We start from the raw sequence: 24813 nt of genomic DNA, 5'->3' as shown, positions 1-24813 counted from the left end.
TGTCCGTTTCGGTCCTTATGGCTTAGGACCGCACCACTGCAACAGCTGGATTTAAGAAAGGAGTGAAGGGGGCTGGTGGAGGATCTAATTTCCTGGCGGAGGTCCCTACGGCTTCCGCCTTCCAGGTGGGTTATTCATCATGGAATGACAGGCATTACTGGACATGCACGCCTACCACTGTCATGAGGTCCTGAGACACCTGTAATGGCACATCAAACCCAAGGTGAAACCGGAGCATGAACCCTATTCACTGTCTCGTTAGCGTGGCACGATGGAGCAAAAGAGCGCATTAGCGGCCCTCTTTCTCCCTATTAGCTGTTAGAATTAGCGGTTAGTGGGCAGTGCAGCACACAGATCATTCACGTGTGCTTCAAGAGCAAGCAAATTCGAGTGGGTCGGCATGTGGAAAGCTCAGTTCTTCTGATTCCTCTCACACTGCGGTAAAATATGTAAAGTAAAAGGCCAAACGACTCTAGCGCGCCACTAAGATGAATGGCTGTAGAAGAGCCATTAACGGCATGGCTAAAACCGCAGCGAATGCTGCATTGGCCAAGCCTCTCCAGTTCGAGGCACGAAGACACGCAGCGGTCATAACCCGATGGCGTGGGGGTACGTGGATGGGCCGGCCTTCCCTCACAAAGCAGCTAACAGCACATTACATACGTTCATTCCAATCAGTCCCTTCACCAAACCTGCTTAGCCAAGTCACTAAAGCCCAACCTTGCGACCGGAACCCATTCAGTGTTGCCAATTCAACCAACCAGCGTGTTCGTGGCGCACAGGAGAAAAACCGGGTATAAACAGGAACCCCCCCCCCCCCCCCCCCCCCCCCCCCCCCCCCCCCCCCCCCCCCCCCCCCCCCCCCCCCCCCCCCCCCCCCCCCCCCCTTAGTCTGAACATTAAGACCACTGAATCACCAGCCCCCCCCTAATTATCACACTAGATGAAAAATGACATAAGCAAGGCATGTCTAAAAAAAATTGAATTATAAGGAAGTTATGTTTTCCCTCAGAAGCACGAGAAGATGAAACACTGCAGCAAACGAGCATTTAAAGGCTCTCATCATTCTAAGCAGCGTTTCATGAAGAGCGCATGAAAGAGGATTGGTTTAGGCACCTAATGGTTTTCACAGCAAAATATTTTCCTTACCTACATATAGCAAAAATGGTAGAAGCATGTTATGATACCTCAGACACGATCATTATAGGCATATAATGCTCACCAGTAGCACTTGCCATTGTTGTCCAGGAGGTTTTCCACCATGTGCTCCACTCGGACAAACCAGCTTGGTACGGCCTTGTAGATCAGGGGTGTATCAGACCTGTCCATAAAACAAATAATTGATCATAATCTACTCCATAAAATAAGAAAAACAGAGCCTGAAAAAGGAATTTAGAAGAAACAGGCTTTCAAGCAAACCCCAATACAGACTTACTCCATTTATATCAACCATAATATTCATTAAAATCTAAAAATCCATACCCCCATATCATTTCCCACATTTATCGGGGTTAATGAGCACCACTTGTAGGTCACATGACAGCACTGGAAGTCAGCCTGAGGGGGATTCACTTGATCCTGACCTTTCCCTCCTCGGCCCACCGGTGAATGCTGACGCAGCCAAATAGTAGCGCATCGACAGAGAATACTAATGTATCCTAGTGAAGAAGCATGCTGTCAGCTTCTCTTCTCCCCATCACACTCACACACACACACACACACACTTCATTTACAGGTTAACCTAGAGGTCAGGGGCACTTCAAGATTCAAGAGATTCAAACTTCAGGGGTTCTTTAACCATGACAGGAACCATCTCCTTGCCAAGACAGGTAGCCAGACAAGTTTGACAGCAAGGCAACACAAAGGCGTCGGGTCGCTGAGTCGAGTGGAGGGGTTCCTGTCTGCGCTCACCTCCAGCAGAAAGGGTAGCTGTGCTTGAATACGCTGGCATTGACCAGACGGCCCCTCTCCTTCAGCAGCTTAATAATGTGCTTGTCCGCATCCTGCAAGAGGCAAACCAGTCAAAGGTGTAAGCAGACACTTGTGTGAGCTTCAAGATGTAATGTGACAACATTACAAAAATGATCAATGTAGAAGCCATTGCACTTAATATTTTGTCCAATACAGTCTGATGGACCTTCTAGAATCAAGCATTATTAGTCATAATATCGAATTTCATAATCTCAAATAATCAGTCATAATCTCAAGGAACATGCACAAAACATTTCTGAAACAGTTGTGCATACAAGTGTAATTTAAAAATGCATTATTTAGCGTGTCAATTTAGTGTTGGTTAGTTCTTTCTTTATAGCACTGTTTCAACACCAATGTGCAGTAAAAATAGGGGGATGAAAGGGAGAAAAAAAGAAAGCATTGAAACAGTAAAAAAGAATGAGAACAATTACTTAAACAAATACTTAAGTGCGCATATATATATATATATATATATATATATATATATATATGAAATTATATCATTCATTTAATTTATACACACACACATATTAAATTAATTTACTATTCTTGCAAAGTTTAAATTGTTAAAACTGATCTAAATAGTTACCACAACTGTGTTCTGTGCTCATTAAAAGACCGATGTTATGCGGTGAAATAAGACCGAAGAACAGATAAAAACAACTAATGGCAGACAAGGACAAGATGACTTCATCTTTACTCGTGTGCAAAATGGGATCAGGACTTCTGCACCACCTACTGCAGAAGAGAGAACATTTTCTGCTCAGATTTATTGCACTTTATGATGTTTTCCTTTCAACTGGAGCTTGTTGCACTTTTGGGGGGAATTGACTCCAGACAAGGACAGGGAAGAAGCGGCCTGATTAATTCACTTTAATGGAAGCGTGTCCTGCTTGGAGCAGTCCAAGCCTCCACTGGCTGTCTGTCTCATGCATAATTGATCTTCAGAACATTTCCGTAGTCCACAGTGCTACACAGGGCATATTTAAATTTCTCCCCTCGCTCAGCTTGAACCCTTGAGATAAGAGAACACCTATATTCTCAGGATTTCATTCAATTCAATAGACTCAGCACATTTTTCTAGCATTTTATTATCATCCGCTCAAATAATTCACAGCGATTATAATGAATGGTAATCAGTTCTGATGGCAAAAATGATTGCACTAGCAAACATTACATACGTTTGCTAGCGCAAAAAGAAACATGAAAAATATCTGCATCATTACCGTTATGCATCTTACCACATATACCCTAGGGGGTTCCATGCTATGGTTACTATACAAACACACAGCAGGAAGTCGAAACAAATGGCTTTATTGTTAAGCACAAGCAGAGCTCGTAACGCACATTCTTAACTCTGCTGCAGTGGCCTCAGTGGCCCATGGCAAAACAGTTTATGAATTAGCATAGTGGGTCACAACATTAAGCAGCAGTGTCAAAATAGGCAGCAAATAAGAAAGACAGAGCACTCGCCTAATGCAGCGCCATTTACGAGGCCCCATTACAACATAAATAAGTAAAATGGATACGTCGCAGCAGTGCATGCCGCGCGCTTGCAGGGAGCAGATGAAATGTCACAACACGCGTAGAAACAGAAACCCTGCCCAGGCGTTCTCCAGGAAACCGCTCAAACCTACAGGTTAAGTGCGGACCAATTTTTTCAATTCTGTGTGCGTTTAGAATTACATTTACACGATGACTGGCATATGGCATATCATATTTTAGTACACATTTTTATAACGCACCATCAGCCAAGAACATGACATACATAATCAATCAAACCTGAGCATAGATTTCCTATAATGAAAACCCTCCCTTCTGACAAAAATAAGTGTCCCGATATTGATATTATATTTAATAATATGCTATGCTGCTTTCAAGTTCATACATTAGATAAAAAAATGAAACAATGATTATTACAGTATTCAAATTACAGAATTACAATATGAAATACAGATTTATAAGCTCTGATGATAATGTGCTTAATTAGCCATTTGACTTAATACAAACGCTGCGCTTCCAACTATTACACAATGGGGGTAAAATCTGTGAGGGTTCTGTTGAACCCCACTCAGACATACTGTCTGTGATTTTTTGGAAATAAATGTTCTAAATGGAACTGGTTAAAAAGCACGCATTTTTGTCTTCTAAATGCAACATATCACTTACACACATATGAATTCATGATGCCAAATCTGCAGAATTATGAAGTGTATTATTTGCATAATAAATACACGTCCCTTAAACAGGACCATGCAGCCACAAGGGAACAGCCTGCCACCCAATGGCTGGGATGATCACAGTGTTTGTGTTACACTAGTTCCCAGGACTCTCCAGTGACCTGTGCAGCCCAGGGTTGGAGACTTTAAAATGTTCTCTTACTTAGCATCAGCGCAAACAATGTCCCACCTCCACAGAGGTCTGGGTATGACCTCCACGCTGACATGTTGTGGCACAGTTCCACTACCAAAGTACCTTAATAAACAAAAATCAAACATTGCATCAAATCGCTGTCCTGTCACTCCTCCTGCAGGTAGCTGTCACTGCGGACACGAAGCAGTCCAAAAATAAGCTTTATTCCTTCAGGTGAGAGGGCATGGGTAGTCTGAGGTTGCTGGAAACCCTTCCTGTCTATCAATTGCAGGGTTGTGACAATAAATTAGACAATTTAGTAATATACTCATGCTTTTATTATCTAATACACAGCACAGCCATACAGAAAAACAAGCGAGAGTGATGAAGATGTCCTCATAGTCACCCCACAGCTGTCTGCTGCAAATGTGGGATTGCTCCCTACTGTAATAAAATTACACAACAAGCAACAGGTACATACCTTGACATACTGGCCGACAAAGTCTTTGACCTCAGGAGTGAAGCAGCCGGACGAGTCGACCGGGCAGACAGGGTCAGAGTCCTTTTGGATGATCTTGTATTCCAGACAGACCCGGTAATCATCCTGCAGAGAGAGTTCAGCTCAGCACACCGGCAAATGAACCAAGTAACACATACATTTGAGTTTGCCATGCCAATCATTTCACTGAGCTGACAGTGTGTGACAGAGCTGAGCCTGTAGCAATCACCCCACACCTAAAGACACTTATCCCGGCAGAGATGTCCAACGTTCCAGCTTTACTAAAATACTAAAAGAGCAAATTTGTGGTGGCTCCATATAGGCCTGCAAAATATTCTGACAACATTCAAGTTACAGGGGTTTTCATCACCCCCGCATTTGAATACTGTGGGTATTCCTACAGAGCATAAATGCTAATTCTTACATAATCGTATCATTAATATTCATACACACTTATTTGTAATGCACTTTGGTGAATATGGATGTCTGGTGTTGGTCCAGCTGAGTGGTAAAACATGCAATGTACTTGCTAGTCATTTTCTTAAAACAATCGTTTCTGGCAGGGGGTTCAATGATTTATACCAATTACTTTTGTTAACATCACTGCATTGGCCCTACCTTCACTGTATTCATACATCTATATCTATGCATATCTAGAGAAAACACCCACTGCTCTCAAAAGAAGACACATTTAATAATGCGTCACACATGAAAAATAATCGCATTCACTAGCCATGTGTACAGTGGATATAAAAAGTGCATACACACTTGAAAATTTGTTTGCACCCTTCTCCTAATGGACACCTGACAGCCAGTTCCGTTTGATGCTTTGTAGGCATGAGACACATGCCTGGCAGCGGGCATCTCAGTACATGTCAGGAATAACCTACCAGGACAGATGAACTCAAGATGGCACATGTGGAATCGTAATCGCGATGTCAGTCTGTGCCATTACATGAACGCAAAATGATGCGATTTTAAATGATTAGTTCATGGATTGAATCGGCAACATATCACTCATTCTCTCAAAGTTTGCGAGCTGACTGAAGTCTCACTTCAGTCGAATGTGACTTGTTTGGTCACGTGACTTTCGATTCGGTTCAATGGAGACCTCAGATTCGTGACTCACATAGACATCTGGGTAGATGCCGCATGACGAGCTGCATCGTACGTCAACGTCGCTGCCATATTGCGATAGGCTCTGCTGTGGCGTGAAGCATATACATGGAGAGAAGTGCATAAAAATGCCTCACTCTTGTGCTGCTTGGGGCTGTACAAACTCCAAACCAGATCCCGGGGATTACATTTCATAGGTAAGGATGGACAATTGTTTTGAATATATTTGGCCATTATAAAAATCCCGTTTTATAAGTCTTAACCTTAGCTTAGCTAGGCTAAGCTAGCGAAGCTATGCATTCCTGTGTTCAAGTCAGCCTCCAAACAACGTTTTGGCTAAACGTAGACATTAACTATTTAGACTGTTCTTAGCTGTTAACTTTTCTCAAACTTTGAAGGTTTCCTAAAGAAATTCACCTCAGTTTACAAATCTTAACCTTAGCTAAGCTAGCAAAGCTATGCATCCCTGTGTTCAAGTCAGCCTCCAAACAACGTTTTGGTTAAACGTAAGAACTATAAAAGGGATTTTATAATTGCCAAATATAATCAAAACAGTTGTTTAGCCTTACCAGGGTTCGTCGTTCGACAGTAATGTAAAGAGATTTTTGTGATTATTTAATTTTGTAGAATATTGAATTTTGAAAGCACTGGGCATTTCAAGTTGTTATAAGTAGTTTGTATGTTTCACTTTGAAATTAAACATTTCACTTTTAGTAATTTGTATGCGACTTTTCATTGATATACAAGCAAGTGCCCTTTATCATATCGCAATATTGATCTCAATAATTGCAATATGTCTTTTTTCCCCCAAATCGTGCAGCCCTACACAGCACACGGTGCACACAGTGAAATTTGTCCTCTGCATTTAACCCATCACCCTGAGTGAGCAGTGGGCAGCCATGACAGGCGCCCGGGGAGCAGAATGTGGGGACGGTGCTTTGCTCAGTGGCACCTCAGTGGCATCTTGGCGGATCGGGATACGAACCGGCAACCTTCTGATTACAGGGCCACTTCCTTAACTCCCAGGCCACCACTGCCCCATGGTATCTGGTATCGGCCTCGATACCACATTTTCTAATGTACTCGTTAAAAGTCCCCCGATACTGGTGACCGATACCATGGTTAATCACAGGCGCAGAGTGCCCGCCCCCAGGCCCCGCCCCCAGCTCAGAGCAGGGAGAAGGTGAGACATGTCAGCCGTGTGGAATTATTTCAAAGTGAATGAAGACGCCAAAATCCACGTGCTGTGAAAATAACACAGGAAGATAACACGAGAACATTGCACTGGGTGACCAGGCACTAGAAAATGTGGGATTCCTGCATCTCCTCCATGTTCTGGAGCCCAGATGTGATGTCCCAAGCCACCGCTACATGACTGACACGGAGCTGCCTAAACTACACGACTTCCGTGAACATATCCACAGCCTACTGCAAGCCTCCTCTGTATTTGGATATTTGGACTAGCTGTGTTAGCCCCGTGTCTCTTACTAGCCTAACCTCCCAGTGGATAGACTAGTTTCATGCCGAAACAATTTCGCGGCTCGCGTGCTTTTCATTTTAATATTTTTTTAACATTTAATTTCACATTTAAGGACTTAAGGATTTTTTTGGAAACTCAAATGGACAACTTTTTAAAGATTTGGACATTTTTATCGTGCAGCCCTATATCAATCTATATCTACAGCTATCCCTTGATCCAAACACACATATCAATCTATCATCCACCTCTAAGCTCCAATCCAATTAATTTTTCCATAGATCACTCCAATCAATCAAACATGCACTTCTATGAATATACATGCAATTTGCTATTTCTGCAGTAAAACATTACAGCGATGCTCCTCTGGGTCACAGATTGGAAAGCCAATAAAAACGGAGGACAAAACGTTTAGATTTTCCCCGTCCAGAGTATACGCTGTGCTGATCCCTGGCAGGGGATCTCTATTAAAGCCATTTTGATTTTATTACCTAATAAAGCCCAGGAGGGGTGCATGCTTTTTACGAACACTGTACACAAGTGTGACCTTTAACAAAGGCCAGGAGAGGAAGTGGCCTAATAAGCACAAATCCACAAAACGTGACACACCTACTAGAACAAGCAGGGTGGGGGGGATTTAACAGGGTTTGCCTTCAGTCAGATAAAAGGCTCGGGTGTTAAGGAACACACAGAACAAATGAAGAAACGCGATCGCATCCATCTCCCCTGAAGAGTATGCGCCCTTGCCAAGGACATCTTAAATTAGCTGCACTGACCCACAGAACCAAGGAGTACAACTCTGAGTGTGCCTTTAGATCAACGCACATAAACACACATGCATACGGCCACAGACAAGCAAATATGCATGAAATCTCATTGTTGTACAAACAAAGAAATATCATTCATACCACAGGGAGAAAAACAGATCCATAGTATAATCAGGAAAGGGCAGACAATCAGACATACACACACACACACACACACACACTTTCAGACTCTGAAAAAGGCAAACTCTGGCTGCCTAGCTGACACATATTGTACTAGGCCATTAGCCCTGTTCCCATCAACTGTCTCTGCCTCCCTGTCTCTTCTCCTTCCTCCAACTGTGCATCCCCCTGAGGCCAAAAGCCCCGGAGAGAAGGGCTGTACACTGTCCTCTCTATTTAACACACACACACACACACACACACACACACACACACACACACACACACACACACACACACACACACACAAAAACAGCCTGGCACACACTAATCTGTTGAGGCAGTCTGGACAAATCTGGAATGGGTGTGCATTTCTGATTCCCACACACGGAGCCCATGTCCCATCGTGCATTTAAAGGCTTCTGATCACGATGTCCCCGCCCATCATGGGTGAAACCGATTCAGAAACAAGCGCCGGTTTTTAACAGATATTCTTTGCTGCTGTTGGTTTAAGCAGCTTTTCAAAGTGGAGTGCAATATTAGTGCAAAAGAAATGTATTCAAATGTATTGCAATTTTTTATTAGTTCCTCAGCAGTTCCCACGATTTCAGTTAAGCAGAACTTACAGCTCCAAAGTATGGCGCCTGGTGGACCACTCCGGTTCCCTCTTCCTCACGGACGTAGTTATCCAGCACGATGGAAAAGGCCCCGTTCTCTTTACACTGCAAAGACAGGGGGTTATAACCATGAGACTGGGCACCAAACTAGAAAAAATATTAGATATTTCAGTACCATTACGGTTAAAGTAGACCAGCCCTATACAACACTAATAAGATACACTGGTCAATTGTTCAGTTCATTCAAGGTTGTCCGCCCTGTCAATGAGTGTCCACTGTAAGGAATTCATTAAATTTAAGCAAAAACAAATAACCCTCCCAAATCACCATTGAGTCACTGGTCAAGGTAGGCAGCACAATAAAATCAGATTTAATACGAATTGAGAACTGTGTTGATTTGTCCTCTGTATGAAGACAGTCAGGTCATTAAAAACCATGTATCCGTATTGACTATGACCACAGACATTTAATCATAAGGCTTTTGATGCAAGTATTAAATAAATAAATAGATAGATATTATAGAATATTATAAAATAGAATTGATATTAAAAATGTAACAATGATTATCATAAATATAATATGCACCGTATAAAATGATGATGTACAAGAACCACCGTGATCTTAATTGGAAAATCTCGATTCACATCAGCAGCTTGTCTGCCGGTGTCCTTGTCCGTGACGTGACCACATATGACTGGGCACTGGTTACATCGCACGGCGGTCCCACTCCTGCACTTACCCTGATGAAGTACTCAAACAGCGGCTTGTACTTTTTGCCTTTCAGAGCTCTGCCAGGGAACCTGGGAAGGGAGAGGAACGATGAGTGACGGCCGACTGGCTGTAGCTCCAAGCTTTCGGGACGCGTCAGTCTCCGCGGGAGCCGCCAGCGCCTTTCAGGTGCGCGGACTGCCCGGGGTAACGGACCAACATCCCTCGCTCAGTGCCTGTTGCTGGCATGTTCCCTTCTCTCTGGAAACAGGCAGCGAGCTGTGTAATGAAATCTGCCGGTCTGCCGTCCTGCCTTATATGAGGAAAAACTGGAGTGTGACTTTCTCCACAGATAAAGATGTTAACAAATTCTGAATTACGATAACATTCAGAACAGAGCATTCCATGGCTGTATTTCATTAGTAGTGTCTGTAGCATAAATGAGTCTGAGCACATGGGCATGTTTAAAAAACAATTTCTGGAATTTTTAAATTGTTCAAAAACCCTCTGAGCTGATGCAGTTGTTTAAAATAACGCTTTGGCGCCATCATGGCTTGCATCCATTTTAAGTACAGTTCAGTCTCTAGGACAACAGCAGTATCACAACAAACTCATCATGTTCACATCTGTTTTGAGGGTAGAGGTGTGGACCTTCACTGGTCTCACAGCGCTATTAGATTACGATCATCATGTCAGCGATTCAATTCGATATCTCGATGCATCCCATCAATTTTTCACATGATGTTTTCAAATACAGCGACCAGCGTTAAACAGCTTCAAGCAAAGTGAAACGCTGAGCGAACGCATCTACAAAGCGCAGCAATGTCGAATGTCCGTGTGGACGAGGCCCACGAGCAGTGCTGTACTCAGGTCAGGCAGACACACCATTACTTTTTTTTAAATTAGATTAAATACCACACAATACCATAATTGTCACTTAGAATAAGTAAATACGTAGATAAGCTAACAGTGAGACGTTGCTGAATAGTGTTTTTTATTTTTTATTTTTTGCATCAATCACACGATTAATTTAAACACCCCTAGTTGAAAGAAAAAATTAATAAAGCAAATAATAAAGGCAGAATTCTCTAATGCCCTTCCTCCACCTTCCAATCACTGCAACCTCTGGCCGGGGAGGGAGCGCAGCCAGAAGGCAGAAGATACTAATCGATACCCGGCCCACACCTAATCCCTGCCTAACGCCCTTCACCACGGCAGGGACAGCTTTTTATCTCTCTGCAGCAGAACGAAGAGGGAGGTGGCCCCGGGACCGAGCGGGCCGCACACTTGCACACACACTGGGTCAAAGGTCACCACTCACTTGTCCAGCAGCGTGTACTCTTCCTCGGACTTAAAGAGGATCCCCAGACGAGCTTCCATGAAGATGTAGACCTTCCCAGTGGCCTTTTCTACAGGAGAGAGAGAGAAAAGGAGGGGAGGTGAGATTTGCCTCCGACTGGATGGACAGAAGTGGGTGAACAGGGGGTGGTTAGCAGGTGAACTGTGGGACGCCATCTGTTCCAGACCTGGCTGCCGCGTAGGCCCCTACCTCCAGAATGGTGGGAGGTGTGCCACTGTGCAAAACGAGCCCATTATTTACCACCAGGTGAGCGACCATTTACCGAACAACTGTGCAACATCAACACACACAAAAGTTCCGCCGGGGTAACACCAGGGTGTCAAAAGTCTGTAAAAGTCCTTCGCTTTAAAGATTTTTGGTCAAGAGTTGATAAAACTGTAAGAAGTGTACAGACCAGAAATTAGCCGGCCTTCGACCAGAACAGGGAAATAAAGGAGCTGTGAGGATTCATTTCAGACAGACGCCCTCTTAATAGAGGCACATCGGCGAAATCCGCCCAGAACAAATATAAATCAGTTCGCCAGCCTCCAGAGACGAGCAGTGATCAGGCACTGGCTGGCTGGACGGACAGTGAAGAATGAGCGTTTCTCAGTCGTACCGCGAGACGGGTGATTATTCACCCCAACAAAATCACCTGCGGGAGGAGCTGGGAGTAACACGGCCACTGGGTGGGAGGAACGGCAAACGAGGACTGTGTGTGCATGTTTGGAGACGAATTGTTGATTCGGGCCCTGAAAATGAAAAATCCCTAAACTCTATTTGTGCCGACAGTGTACAAATAAAGCCACCCCCCCCCCACCCCCGGAGCCCTGCAGCAGGCTGATGAGAGCAAACAACGGGACCTGTGGGGATAGCAGAGGACCGTCCCCAAATCAGGCCTGAGTAACAGACGCCAAGAGGCAAGAGAGACAGAGAAGAGCAGTGAAAGGCGGCGCGGCGTCCCTTCAGAGTGGCCGGTAAATGACGGTGCAGACTGGGGCAGCTGCTGCTGCTGGCAGACGGAGGCGGCCGGTGCTATCGATGCAGAGCAGGCTACCACATGGGCGGCAGCCGCATTGGTATTCTGCACTGCTCTCCCATGCAGCAGTCAAAGGGATGGCCACAGCGAGGGGCAACAGTGCCCCCTGTGGGCACAAACGGGTAACGGCACTGAGCAGGGAAAGTAGGTCAAACATTTACCACAATCACTTAAAAAAAGCTAGCCAAAAGGTACACACAATCACACCCTCACTCACTAATAAAAATGATCATTTTTATATATGAACAAGACTAGGCTTTCGTTTTGGAGAATGAGCAGATTTGTGGGCTCACTTGGGGCAGTGGTGACCTTGCTAGTTAAGAAGTGTTGGCGATTCAAATCCTGAGCTGCCAAGGTGCCACTGAGCAAAGCACCATACCGACACGCTGCTCCCCGGGCGCCTTTCATGGCTGCCCACCAAGGGTGTTGGTTAAATGGAGAGGACACTTTTCGTAGTGCCACCATGTGATGTGCTGCGGTGTTTTGCAATGACTTCACTTCACTTCACTTTCACTTCTACAGATAGTCAGGACAATCAGAATTATTTAAATGTTCCTTTAAAAAAAAAAAAAATTCCCTGCTGTGGTTTTGTTGTCCATTGTTTAAAACAATAGGCAATAAATTTGTGGCATAAAGTTTGCTTTTAATCAATCAAAAACATAGGGATATTGTACAATTTTGAAAAATTACGTCATTAAAAAAACATCAAAATCTGTCACACAGGTTGAGCCGAACACACTGTGATCCCCTTAGGACACAGATGTGTATCTTATTGAAGGTGGGACTCACCTTTGACCTTAACATACTGGAACTCGGGGTTGACACACAGAGCCAGGTTGCTAGGCAGGGTCCATGGGGTGGTTGTCCAGGCAACAAGAGAGACACTTTCATCTTCCAGCAGAGGAAAGTTCACAATGACAGAAGGATCCTGAACATCCTGCAAAAAAATGGAATACACAGGTATTGTGTCATGTATCAATATCAAAATAGCCAGCCTGATTCTACCAAACCCGATATCGACGTTCTTTTCCGAATGCAACTAATGCAAATGATACAGATAGCAGTTGGCTGACTTGCAACTTTAAAGAGCTGTTTCCTCGTACTTATGTCAAAGACGTAACATAATCTTTGACTTCTGGCTGTGGTTGTGTGTTTTAATGAACTTGCCCTTAGAAAACAATGCAAAGTTTATTCCACATGAATGCATGTTATTAAAAATGCATGTGATACATTATAAATGATTTTGTTTCCCAAAAAATATTTGACATTTACAAATGGACACAAGCAATTAAATCAGATAACAGTAGTTATTATTAACAGTAGTGATTATGGTGAAAGAGGAGAAATAAACACAAGGATGCAAATCTACTGTAACACAAGACAGCTTGTGCCACAGCATGGCAATAGTGGTCATGTTCTGACAATCTGCGCACCTAAAAACAAGACAAGGTGGTCACCTTCTCTCACATCGGTTGTGGCAATTCATCATGAAATGTTGTTCAAACTCTATTTTTTTAAATTATTATTAAATAATTAAATGTTATATGGGTGGGTATGTAATTCAGAGAAATGAAAATTTGTTCAGACTGTCTGTGGTATGTTGTACTGTGAATTGTGGGAATTTACTATTGCCACTTTTGCCTTTGCCTGACTCTTTTACTATTTAATATGCAGTGTGGGGGCGGACATCTCAGAACAGTCACTGTACCTTGTAGTTCTGGTGAGACTCAAAGTTGGACAGGGGAGTGTTGCAGGCAGTGGAGAACGGCATGACTTTAACTCCTCTGTAGACCAGGCCTTTGTCATAGAGCTGCTTGAACACCCACCTAGGACAGAGAGAGAGAGAGAGAGAGAGAGAGAGCAGGAAGAGACTGAGTCGTCCAACAGCCTGTCAAGCCCCTGGCGTTCTGTCTCACAGCCTCACACATTCAGCCCACTCAGCATGACACCTCTTTTCATTAGGATATCAGGGTTTCCTACATGTCTCCAGCTGTGCACAAAGTCACGGTATTTAAGCATTAACCAACAAGGATGCAAATAACTTATTATACATTAATTATTATATAAATTATTTGCATAAACATTATCACCATCAAATAAACAACTATTAAATGGTAAACAAAAATAGTTTTGTTCAAAGCTAAGTTAAGGAAGGTTGTGTCTGTACATCACATTTATTTAATATCAATGTCTCTTCTTTGGATATAAAGTTTGGCAACCACAACCTACATCTAACAAAAAAACAAAAACATTTAACTTTAATAGTGCTGATAGTGCTGTAACCCACAGTGTTTTCAACCTAATGCTTTAAAGTCAACCAGTCTATAATGAGCAGGACAAAAGATAGACATAATAAATGCATAATATGACGAAAGAGCAAGACTACGCTATCACATTTCCTTTTGAAATTTCCATAATTAACTAATTTATTAGGTAATAACAAACAAAATGAAATGCCTTGCAGGACCAATGTACCAACTTTTGATGGACAACCTAATCTGAATTAGCTTTTATAGTGTTTCAGAATTAGTGCAAGACAGCTGGAGAGAAACACTTTCTTTATATATACATACATCCAGACAGAAAAACTGATTTGAGCAATTGCTTACCAAACTGTCTCCATAAACCATGGGTAGAGGGTCTTGTAGTCATTCTTGAAGTCAATCCAGCGACCCATCCTTGTTACGGAAGTCTGGAGTGAATGAACAAGGAAGGAATATCAGTTTTCCTCAGGTTCTACAGGTTACTCAACAACAAAAACTTACATCATACACAAGCCCTACTCTATGTTCATTTGGGGTATTCAGAGCATGCAAAACGTACTATACAAATATGATTACTGAAAATAATATTGTGACTATAATTGAAAAGCTATTTTAATGTTATATAAATAAAGTGAAGTGATTGTCACATGTGATACACAGCAGCACAGCACACAGTGCACACAGTGAAATTTGTCCTCTGCATTTAACCCATCACCCTGAGTGAGCAGTGGGCAGCCATGACCGGCGCCCGGGGAGCAGTGTGTGGGGACGGTGCTTTGCTCAGTGGCACCTCAGTGGTACCTTGGCGGATCGGGATTCGAACCGGCAACCTTCTGATTACGGGGCCGCTTCCTTAACCGCTAGGCCACCACTGCCCCCTGTAGCCTGTACAGCACCAATATAAATCATGAGCATGTGTAGCTCTTGGCTAATTCAATTTTATCTACAATGACGCACCATGTATAAATTATTCAGATTGAAAAACATTATTTTAGTATAGTCAGACTTAAAGGACAAACCCACCTCCCATTCATTGGCATATCTCATGACAATGTTCCTGCATTGCTTATTGTACTCTGCGATTCCCATCTTGGCAACATCCTCAGGCCCTTTAATCCCCAGGGTTTTGTCAATTTCATATTCCTAAAAATAAAATGTCAATAGTCCTTACAGACATAAATTCACAAACCAGAATTACTCAACAGATGCACAACTCTCTCAAAATCCCACTGGAACCCAGAGAGCGGCATAGAAATATTCTGCTCTTACCACTGGCAGACCATGACAGTCCCAACCAAATCTCCTGTCTACATGAAAGCCACTCTGATGGGCAAAGCGAGTAACTATGTCTTTGATGGTGCCAGCAAGGATATGGCCATAGTGTGGAAGACCAGTGGCAAACGGTGGGCCGTCATAAAATGTGTACCTGCAAAATATATCAAAGCATCAACTGTCAGATTTTCAACCCTATCACAAAAGGTACACCACTTTCAATTCTTCACACACTGAGACATTGATTTGTATGTCAACAGAAAATGAAAAGCCCATGACATGAAAAATTCACTTTGTGAGATTATTTAACATTAATACAAGTTCCCCTAGCCTGTCTATTGTCCTGCAGTGGCTAGAAATGGTGATAGGTGCTGAGATGGCCGGATCTGGAATTTGTCCCCCTATGTCGTCCAACAAAAAAGGCGACTTTCTGGTTGGTGATTGGTGTTGATTATGGAATTTCCGTGAATGCCGCTCACTTCTACAGGCCGCTCTACTCCTCCTCATTTCCTGGGTAAATCTCATTGTGGGACTAGGTCAAATTGGCAGTAAATCTGATCCAAGGCAGAATTTCGAAAGAGACTTCAGATACAGTATAAAGGGACCACTAAGATATAAAGGCAAAAACATAAAAATAATCATCTCATGAGACCTTTATGGTATTAAGCATTATAAAAATAAAAGCCACACCCATGGAAAAAATGCATTTAAAAGCAGATGAACAAAACAGACCAATCATCAGCTGGGTTTGCCTGTGTTATTTCATATCTGGACTCTACCTTTTATCTGATGCAATCGGTGTATACATCAAATCACAGAACAAATGCACCAAACCAAAAAGGTTTCTGCGCATTATAAATAGCATAATCTTACTTAGGCCTGTTCTTGGACTGTTTCAGACACTGTTGGAAGCAGTCCCTCTCCTTCCAAAACTGCAAAACGCGTTCCTCCTCTGAGGGAAAGTTGATGGTTTCGGGCACTGGTTCCACCATGGCTTCTAACCAAACGGACACAGATTGCAGTAGAAAAAAAAAACAACAGAACAGGTTCGTTTATGAATTATCAGCTCAGCCAAAAAAAAAATGATACGAATGGGACACTGTGCCAACGTGGTTCCTCACAAGCTCACGCGAACTGGTCAATTAAACTGGGAGAGAGAAAAAGTAAAGTCCCAGATTTACATGTCGGGAGAAGAACGTCGCCCAACAAGGAAAGCTGCGCTGGCGACGCTTCTATTTCGAGCCCGACGGCGTCCGCTAGGCTAGCCGCGGTGCAGAGGTCGGACTTGTCGTGTGTGACCGTGCGGGAGGCTCCCACGCGTACAGCACTCACATGCGGTCTCAGCCGGCTCGCTGGAACGGGAGGTGGCGGCGCAGAAATGATGCAACTGAAGTCGGGAGTGAAGCATGACCGGAACCGGAGGTGGCGCGGCCATTACGTCATCGGCGCGCGCCGCCACCCCCTTATTAATTTTACCGCGTGATTTTACCGTCGCCTTTAACGACACCGGTTGTGTTTTATGTCTAAGGACATACAGTACAGGCACACCTTCTTATCCAATGTGTTTTCTTTATTTTCATGACCATTTACGTTGGTAGATTCTCACTGAAGGCATCAAAACTATGAATGAACACATGTGGAGTTATGTACTTAACAGAAAGTGGAGACCTGACCTCCACAGTCACCGGACCTGAACCCAGTCGAGGTGGTTTGGGGTGAGCTGGACCGCAGAGTGAAGGCAAAGGGGCCAACAAGGGCTAAACACCTCTGGGAACTCCTTCAAGACTGTTGGAGAACCATTTCAGGTGACGACCTCTTGAAGCTCATCGAGAGAATGCCAAGAGTGAGCAAAGCAGTAATCAGAGCAAAGAAACTAGAATATAAAACATGTTTTCAGTTATTTAACCTTTTTTGTGTACATAACTCCACACGTGTTCATTCATAGTTTTGATGCCTTCAGTGAGAATCTACCAACGTAAATGGTCATGAAAATAAAGAAAACACATTGAATGAGGAGGTGTGTCCAAACTTTTGGCCTGTACTGAATATATATATGTATATGCCTCCAGTACTGCTCGCCTGGTCCCTCCATCTCTGAAGGTAAAAGGAAAACATTCATCTAGACTCTTCTCCGTCTTGGCCCCTCGGTGGTGGAATGAACTTCCCCTCGAGGTCAGAACCGCTCAGTCACTGAGCACCTTCAAACAACAGCTCAAGACCTTCCTCTTTAAAGAATATTTAGATTAAATTGTAATTTTCTTGTTGGCGAACTTTGTGTACAGAATCTACAACAGAGTGAATAAAAAGATGTATTCATAGTTGGGGTCCTAGTGAACTGGAACTGATCACTTCATCGATGGTAACTCTAAAGCACATTGTAAGTCGCTCTGGATAAGGGCGTCTGCCAAATGCTGTAAATGTAAATGTAATGTAATATTTTAATATACGTCCCTTCTTTATTGTACTTAGTATTGTAAGTAGTTAATGCATTTTAAATCAGTTGGCAAAGTAAAATGACATAAAAACGTTTTCATTAAATTACATTTATCTGTTTAATTTGTGTATTTAATCTTATATGTTGATTTTGTTAAATATGTGTTTAGTTAAGGCTGGAAGGGTGCTGGGAATAAATCTGCCCAGCAGGTGGCGCTAATCTATTCATTTTCCAAATCTAGAAAGCTCTCTGTGACCACAGGGGCCAGTTTGTTAGCAAATGTCAACTAGATGTATGTTACTGAATCTTTTTAAAGTGGCATTTAAATCCTGTTGTCCCGTTTTTAAATAGATACCTGGAGCTGAGCATGCTAGATGAGCGGGTGGCCCTTTAAATGGTCAAACAAATCAGCAATGTGTGTACCGGCGTCTATAACTTAGACCTTTTTGAAATGGTGCACGATGTTGTGCGGAACAGGCATCTTTTCTGATGCTGGAGGAGCACAGATAAGCCTCGAGACCTGAGTCCGTGTTGCAAGGACTGTCTGGAGTTCCAGTGATGGCGTACAGCTTAGTGCATATGGGAACCTGCGATATGGCTTGCGTGGGTGCGATCTCACTCTGAGGTTACAAATTCGCTTCGGGAGCATGCAGGTACAGATCACAGTCTCTTCTGATCCTATAGAAACTGATGGACGAGTGGGCGGCAGAGTGGGTTGGTGGTGTTAAAGGGAGGCCTTTATATCACATTTAGAACCATGGCGTAGACTGGATGGAATTGTGCAGGCAAAGTAGTAACGACCAAGAGTCCAAAGCAAACACATCTTTGCTGTGTGTTACCTAACGTCAGATCTAAGCTATGGATGCTGGCATATGCTTTGACATATCATGCCTGTTGTGAAGTATGACTTCTGCATAACACTGAACGTGTGAAGGCTTTACATATACAGTACAGGCCAAAAGTGTTTTCTTTATTTTCATGGCCATTTACGTTGGTAGATTCTCACTGAAGGCATCAAAACTATGAATGAACACATGTAGAGTTATGTACTTAACAAAAAAAGGTGAAATAACTGAAAACATGTTTTATATTCTAGTTTATTCAAAATAGCCGCCCTTTGCTCTGATTCCTGCTTTGCACATCTCGGTTGGGTTCAGGTCCAGTGACTGTGGAGGCCAGGTCTCCACTTTTTGCTTTGGCCTGTACTGTCTATGTGTTCTTACTTTACTGTAGAATGTTCCAGATAACAGACTGTGTGCCTCAGTTCATAACTGACAGCCTTTTAGCAGTCCACTGGCAGAGCACTGGCTCAGGCTGCAGCAGCACCTGCCTTTCAAGAGGCTCATGGGAGATGCTTCCTATCAGCTGATTTGAAGATAATTTTACCACCACATAGTACCATATGGGGAACAAGAATTTGCAAAATTTAACCCTTTATCTATCTATCTATTAAAGGCTGAGGCTCCTCTGCTTATATACGGAGAGAAACCGCTTATTTAACCCTTGTGAGGGACCCATTTCAATGTCTACCAAAAACAAAATTATGCTAATTTGGTTCATCTTCTATAACAAACGTGTAACGTAAAAAAAAATTCAGCGACTTCAAACTGTACACCTCCCCCTTCCCCTCCACTGGACAGGCAAAAATAATGTGAACGCCACACATGGGTTAAGAGAATTCTCATGGAGACCATTAAATGAGTACATGATAGGCAGGAGGGTCCTGGCCCAGTCAAAGCTCCCATATAAAAATGCATCGGAACACCCTACTGTACGCCCCCCTCTGTGACCGGACTCAGGAGCTACACAGGGCATCTCAAAAGCAATCAGCATGGATGACATCTACAAAGCAGCGGTAAGGGTTTCAGCTGAGGGACGAAAGCATGGTAATGGTAATATTATAAGTGCATTTTACCACCAATTCTCCTCCTTCAACATGACAAGCTGGTGATCGTATTATCACTTCAGCCTGATATCACCAAACAATTTTCTTCCTGTTTCCTGATTTAGTCTCATTTAATACTGTTTATATATTGTTTGTTAATTGTTTTGCTTTATTTGTAATATTTTTTAATTTAGATGAGATTCTAATTCAACTATAGGTTACTGAAGAATACACGAGCTTACCAGCTGATTTTTTTATTCTCATATATATTATTTGTCAGTTATTTGAATAATCGCTGCACGTTAGTGTCATAAGCATATTGTGCAAGTGCGGAGGTCTAACGGTACTTTTATTCTAAATCTACACACAGGTGGAGCAGCTGACTGAGGAACAAAAAAGCGGTACATTTCGTTCTCGTTGCGATACATTTTCGCTTTCATCTGTGCCCGTATGTGTGTGGGAGTGCAGGCACAGCTGCCAGCCCAGCGTTGTGTTGGTGGACATTCCTCACATGAGGTTTACCAGCAGAAAATAACCACGTCTCGCCGAGGGAAAACCATAATGACCCAAGGCATATCGCTGCGGCTCCGCAAAGCCTAAACAGGCTGCCATAACCATAAATCAGTCCTAAAGAAAATCATTCGTTCTCCATCTGTTACTGACTAGAACAAATAAACAGATGAATCCGAGCTCTGTGGGCGTTCAGCGTGCGCTTTGCTATGTTCAGTCCTTCTGCCCAAAGTCTTCAGACTGAACGTAGTTTGGACGAGCTTTTCTCCTGTGCTTCAGAGTTCAAGGCCGCCTTCGACATCTTCGTGCAGGACGCCGAAGACGGGTGCATCAGCACCAAGGAGCTGGGGAAGGTGATGAGGATGTTGGGCCAGAACCCAACTCCAGAAGAGCTTCAGGAGATGATTGATGAGGTGGATGAGGATGGTAAAGTTGATTAGGAATGTTTTGTATTTTGCACTTGATATTAGAACAAGATCTAACATGTCAGTGTTGTTTTAGCACTATTTTAGTACAATTCTTTTACATTTAGGGAGTGGAACTGTGGACTTTGATGAGTTCCTGGTGATGATGGTGAGGTGCATGAAAGATGACAGCAAAGGGAAGTCTGAGGAGGAGCTGGCTGAACTTTTCCGGATGTTTGACAAGTGAGCTAAAGGTTTTCTACAGCATTTCTGAAACAATCCAATGGCCCAAGAGACTCCTTGTTCCACATAATGTTCAAATAACTGGCTTCCTCCTGTAGAAATTCAGATGGCTACATCGATTTAGAAGAGCTGAAAAAGATGCTGGAAGCCACTGGAGAAGCCATCACTGAAGATGACATAGAAGAGCTGATGAAAGACGGAGACAGGAACAATGATGGAAAGATTGATTATGATGGTAAGACTTTGAGGCTATTTAAATTAGAATCGTTGTATGAGATTTTAACAGCTTGAGGACATTGACCCTCAAGCTGTTAAAAGCACACGTTTAAGATTCTAATGTGTTTTAACTTTTTTTTTCTGCAGAATTCTTGGAGTTCATGAAAGGAGTGGAATAGGTCATTACTTCATTTCATTACAATTAGCAATGTTCAAACTGTAAATACCAGTGCAACATCTATTTAATGATTAAACCAATTTGTACAAGCGTGTACAATGATATACAAGCTTTTAAAAAATCCAGATTCTGAATAAAAGTACGGCGTATGGAATGAGCAATTTCATTCATTTATTGGATGTAAACACTTGGTTAAAATCCATAATACTGAACTGTTGACTACTCAATAACCATGTGATGATTGCTGGACTTCAGAATTATAGTCACATTTCCTGTGTGTGTGTGAATTCATTGTACTTTAGAACATCTGAAGCATGCTACTGAGGTAAAACCTGAGGGTCCATCCAGGTCCCCCCCCCTGACCTCAGTTTCACCTCCAGCCACATCAAACACATCATTTGGCCAAGACATAGGAGGCTAAAGTTAGATCAGGTGATGACAAGTTTTCGGATTTCACACAGGGGTCACGACACCAATGTTGAAATGCCCTAAACAACTGGTACGCCTCCCGACATGTTCCTGTAGTGTGGTTAACGTCCCCTTTCAAGAAGCTGCCATGCTAAAAGCACGCAAGCGCGTGTCACTGCTCCTAAAACAAATTCGGCAATTTTCAATAATGAAAACCATTCTACAACATTCAGTCGACTACCAACCGCATTTTTCTTCTGCACTCAGATGCGGCTGGTCTGGTTTAAACCAGAGTGGGATTCTGCATACCAGGACACACAATGGAAAGTAATGTAGAAAATAACCTTAACGCAGCATGTGCCTGGTTGACATACACAACCTGCACGGTGTAGACATAGGAGCCAAATACCACTGAACCTGCCAAATTCCCACTTTCCATTGCAGACAACGAGACAAAAAAGGCTTCAGACACTGATAGTCACTTTGGTGGCTTTAACCCTGACCTTAACCGCCACCCACCTTCCAAGACCACTTTGTCAGGACGGACACGATAAACATTCAATGGAGACACAAAGTAAAAACGCCGCAGATTTGAGTCTCGAAAGCATGGCTTTATTCGGATGGTAATATACAGTCCTCCTGGAACATATGAGCAGAGGGTGGTCCTCTGTGATATCCCTCCAGTTTATTTCTTCGCCACCGCCTTATTGCCCTTTTTGTTGTGTTTCTTCGCAAAACGCATGTTCCTCAGGAACTTGGGATCAACCTAGAAGAATTTTTTTTTCAAATATTAGACAAGGCACAGAAAAGCAAACAAGACATTAAAAATGTAAACAATTAGTAAGATGTTCAGAGAGTAAAATGTACTGCAAGTTCTAAAGCATCACCTTACCAATGTACTACACCTAGGTCATATAAGTAAGGATGGACATTGCCAAGTGCACCTGACAATATCTGAAACCCTTGTGATCATAAGTACTATAATAAATAATAAAATAAAAAAAAAAACATGCCATCTAAACCTCAAAAAGCCAATTTTAACCTGAACCCCGTTAGATACGGGGCTGTTCGGGTATTAGGGCATAGTTGCACTTTTGCACTGACTCTTCAACGATATACTGCAGCCAAAGCTTACGTCTACCAACAAAAAAACCTACATAAATGAAATGACACCAAACATGCTTGTCTAATACCACAAATTTCCACAGATCCTCTAAATAGTCTGTCACCCTTGGTGAGCAGTGGGCAGCTATGACGAGCAGTGTGTGGGGACGGTGCTTTGCTCAGTGGCACCTTGGCGGATCAGGATTCGAACCAGCAACCTTCTGATTACGGGGCTGTTCCCTTACCGCTAGGCCATCACTGCCCCATGGAGAAAAAGGACAAACCCAACCACCCCACCAGCCAGCACAACTAGGGTGGTAGTAGCCTAGTGGGTAACACACTCGCCTATGAACCAGAAGACCCAGGTTCAAATCCCGCTTACAACCATTGTGTCCCTGAGCAAGACACTTAACCCTGAGTTGGTCCAGGGGGGGACTGTCCCTGTAACTACTGATTGTAAGTCGCTCTGGATAAGGGCGTCTGATAAATGATGTAAATATTGATCAGGAATAGGTTGAACTCACCCCTTTCAAGGACTCGTAACGATTAGACCTCGGCTTCTTGATGCCGTTTCTGTGCCATTTGCGAGCTGCGGAAGAAAAAAAGAACAACGTGCATCAAACGGCGGGCCATTTAGGTTCTTTCAACGCGCTCAATGGTAAAAACGCCGGCCGCTTACACTGGTTGTGGGTGGTGTGGTTCTTCGACTTCGCCATCTCGACAGAAGCTTGCTGTCGTGTGGGGGGAAGAAAATTCAGAAAAATCAGACGCCGGGTGAGTTAGCTTGCTAACGCTAGCACAGCATCAGCGGCCAGACGCCGCTGCACAAAGCGCACGTTTCAGCAAAACCCACTAGAAAGGGCGATTTTAAATATCATATTTGACCACAAAAAACGTATGTGACTTTATGGTTCCGTATCAGCTACCCGGCTGTCGGGCATCGAACCAGCATGATTAGCTCAATTTTGACTGCTGGCTTTGAAGTAGGAAAAGAAGACTTTTTTAAAAACATAATACACGCAGTGGCTCGGTAAAGACGTGCGGTTCGTTTTACTGCCGCCGCGTGTGCCGCTCGGCGTCCACAAAGCGACGGATGCGTTAAGATTCCGAATACGCGCGTTTCCAGCGCCATCTCGTACCTTCCACACGCACAGGACGCCAGCAGGAAGAGAGGGAACGAAGTGCATTGTGGGGGATAAAGAATTTTGCGGCGGTGCTGCCCCCTAAAGGAAGAAGGGCGCCAAGTACGTTTCTGCATTTTATTTAAGTACCAAACATAAAGGAACATTTACAGGAATTACTTACTAATGTTGGAAACTTAGAACATTGTAAACAACACCAGAAGCTTGTGAAATTTGTGAAATTAATTTAGGAACACAATACATTAATAATATTAATAATGAATAAATGTCAATTATGATTTATCCGTCAACATTTTGGAATGAAAATATTTTCAAATTGTCACAGGCCTTTAGTTGACCTCAGCATTTCATACTTAAATATGTATTTTTTAAATATAATTTTTTTTAGGTCCATCCAGAGGGTGTCAGCATTACGCCACCTAAGAAGATTACAAGTGCATGGACTGTGTCAGATGAAGGAGACAAATTGCACTTGCCATCTCTCTGTTTCATCTGCGTATGTAAACTACAGCCAGAATCTTATGATGGGGAACTGAAATCCAGATACATTACTCGTGAACACATATGGAGGAATCGCTAGAGCATCAATGTTAGTTCTTGTTCAAATTTCCCTTTGCCTGCTGGGCCATGAAAATGGAGACAGTAATCGCAGCAAGAGCTTACATGCACTGGCCTGAAAGCTCTACAGTTTCTTAATCCCATTAAA

At 43.1% G+C, this 24813-nt stretch overlaps 3 protein-coding genes across 5 annotated transcripts in view; 1 reads left to right on the top strand and 2 right to left on the bottom strand.

Annotated features, from left to right (window-relative positions):
• The window catches only part of iars1 (isoleucyl-tRNA synthetase 1), a 45343-nt gene extending 28343 nt beyond the window's left edge, over positions 1-17000 (bottom strand). Inside the window, exons 1-13 of one of the 2 annotated variants that reach the window (XM_028997611.1) lie at positions 16916-17000; positions 16457-16580; positions 15581-15737; positions 15335-15454; positions 14657-14739; positions 13756-13873; positions 12837-12984; positions 10991-11078; positions 9701-9761; positions 8971-9066; positions 4808-4930; positions 1912-2003; positions 1223-1321 (exon numbers count right to left, since the gene is read on the bottom strand). In XM_028997611.1, the coding sequence (XP_028853444.1) occupies positions 1223-1321; positions 1912-2003; positions 4808-4930; positions 8971-9066; positions 9701-9761; positions 10991-11078; positions 12837-12984; positions 13756-13873; positions 14657-14739; positions 15335-15454; positions 15581-15737; positions 16457-16575 (1304 nt within the window). In that variant the 5' untranslated portion in view covers positions 16576-16580; positions 16916-17000. The other variant, XM_028997612.1, reaches the window with a different exon arrangement.
• Positions 17001-19231: 2231 nt separating this feature from the next.
• On the top strand, positions 19232-21607 carry LOC114800357 (troponin C, slow skeletal and cardiac muscles-like). Of its 2 annotated transcripts, XM_028997614.1 has the most exons (6): positions 19232-19872; positions 20273-20303; positions 20692-20838; positions 20945-21059; positions 21158-21294; positions 21423-21607. In XM_028997614.1, the coding sequence occupies exons 1-6, from the start codon at positions 19849-19851 to the stop codon at positions 21452-21454; spliced, it is 486 nt and encodes a 161-aa protein (XP_028853447.1). In that variant the 5' UTR covers positions 19232-19848; the 3' UTR covers positions 21455-21607. The 2 variants fall into 2 exon arrangements, with proteins under 2 accessions (XP_028853447.1, XP_028853446.1); XM_028997613.1 differs by lacking the exons at positions 19232-19872; positions 20273-20303 and having other exon boundaries at positions 20355-20838.
• Positions 21608-22451: 844 nt separating this feature from the next.
• rpl29 (ribosomal protein L29) lies at positions 22452-24148 on the bottom strand. The gene is made up of 4 exons (XM_028997615.1): positions 24105-24148; positions 23645-23696; positions 23490-23554; positions 22452-22627 (listed from the first exon to the last, which is right to left on the bottom strand). The coding sequence occupies exons 2-4, from the start codon at positions 23679-23681 to the stop codon at positions 22547-22549; spliced, it is 183 nt and encodes a 60-aa protein (XP_028853448.1). The 5' UTR covers positions 23682-23696; positions 24105-24148; the 3' UTR covers positions 22452-22546.
• Between the last annotated feature and the right edge of the window lie 665 nt (positions 24149-24813).

The sequence above is a fragment of the Denticeps clupeoides genome, chromosome 12, assembly GCF_900700375.1.
Source record: "Denticeps clupeoides chromosome 12, fDenClu1.1, whole genome shotgun sequence".
Classification (NCBI taxonomy): Eukaryota; Metazoa; Chordata; class Actinopteri; order Clupeiformes; family Denticipitidae; genus Denticeps; species Denticeps clupeoides.
Note: the sequence above shows the minus strand (reverse complement) of the source record. Positions and strands in the feature narration are given on the sequence as shown.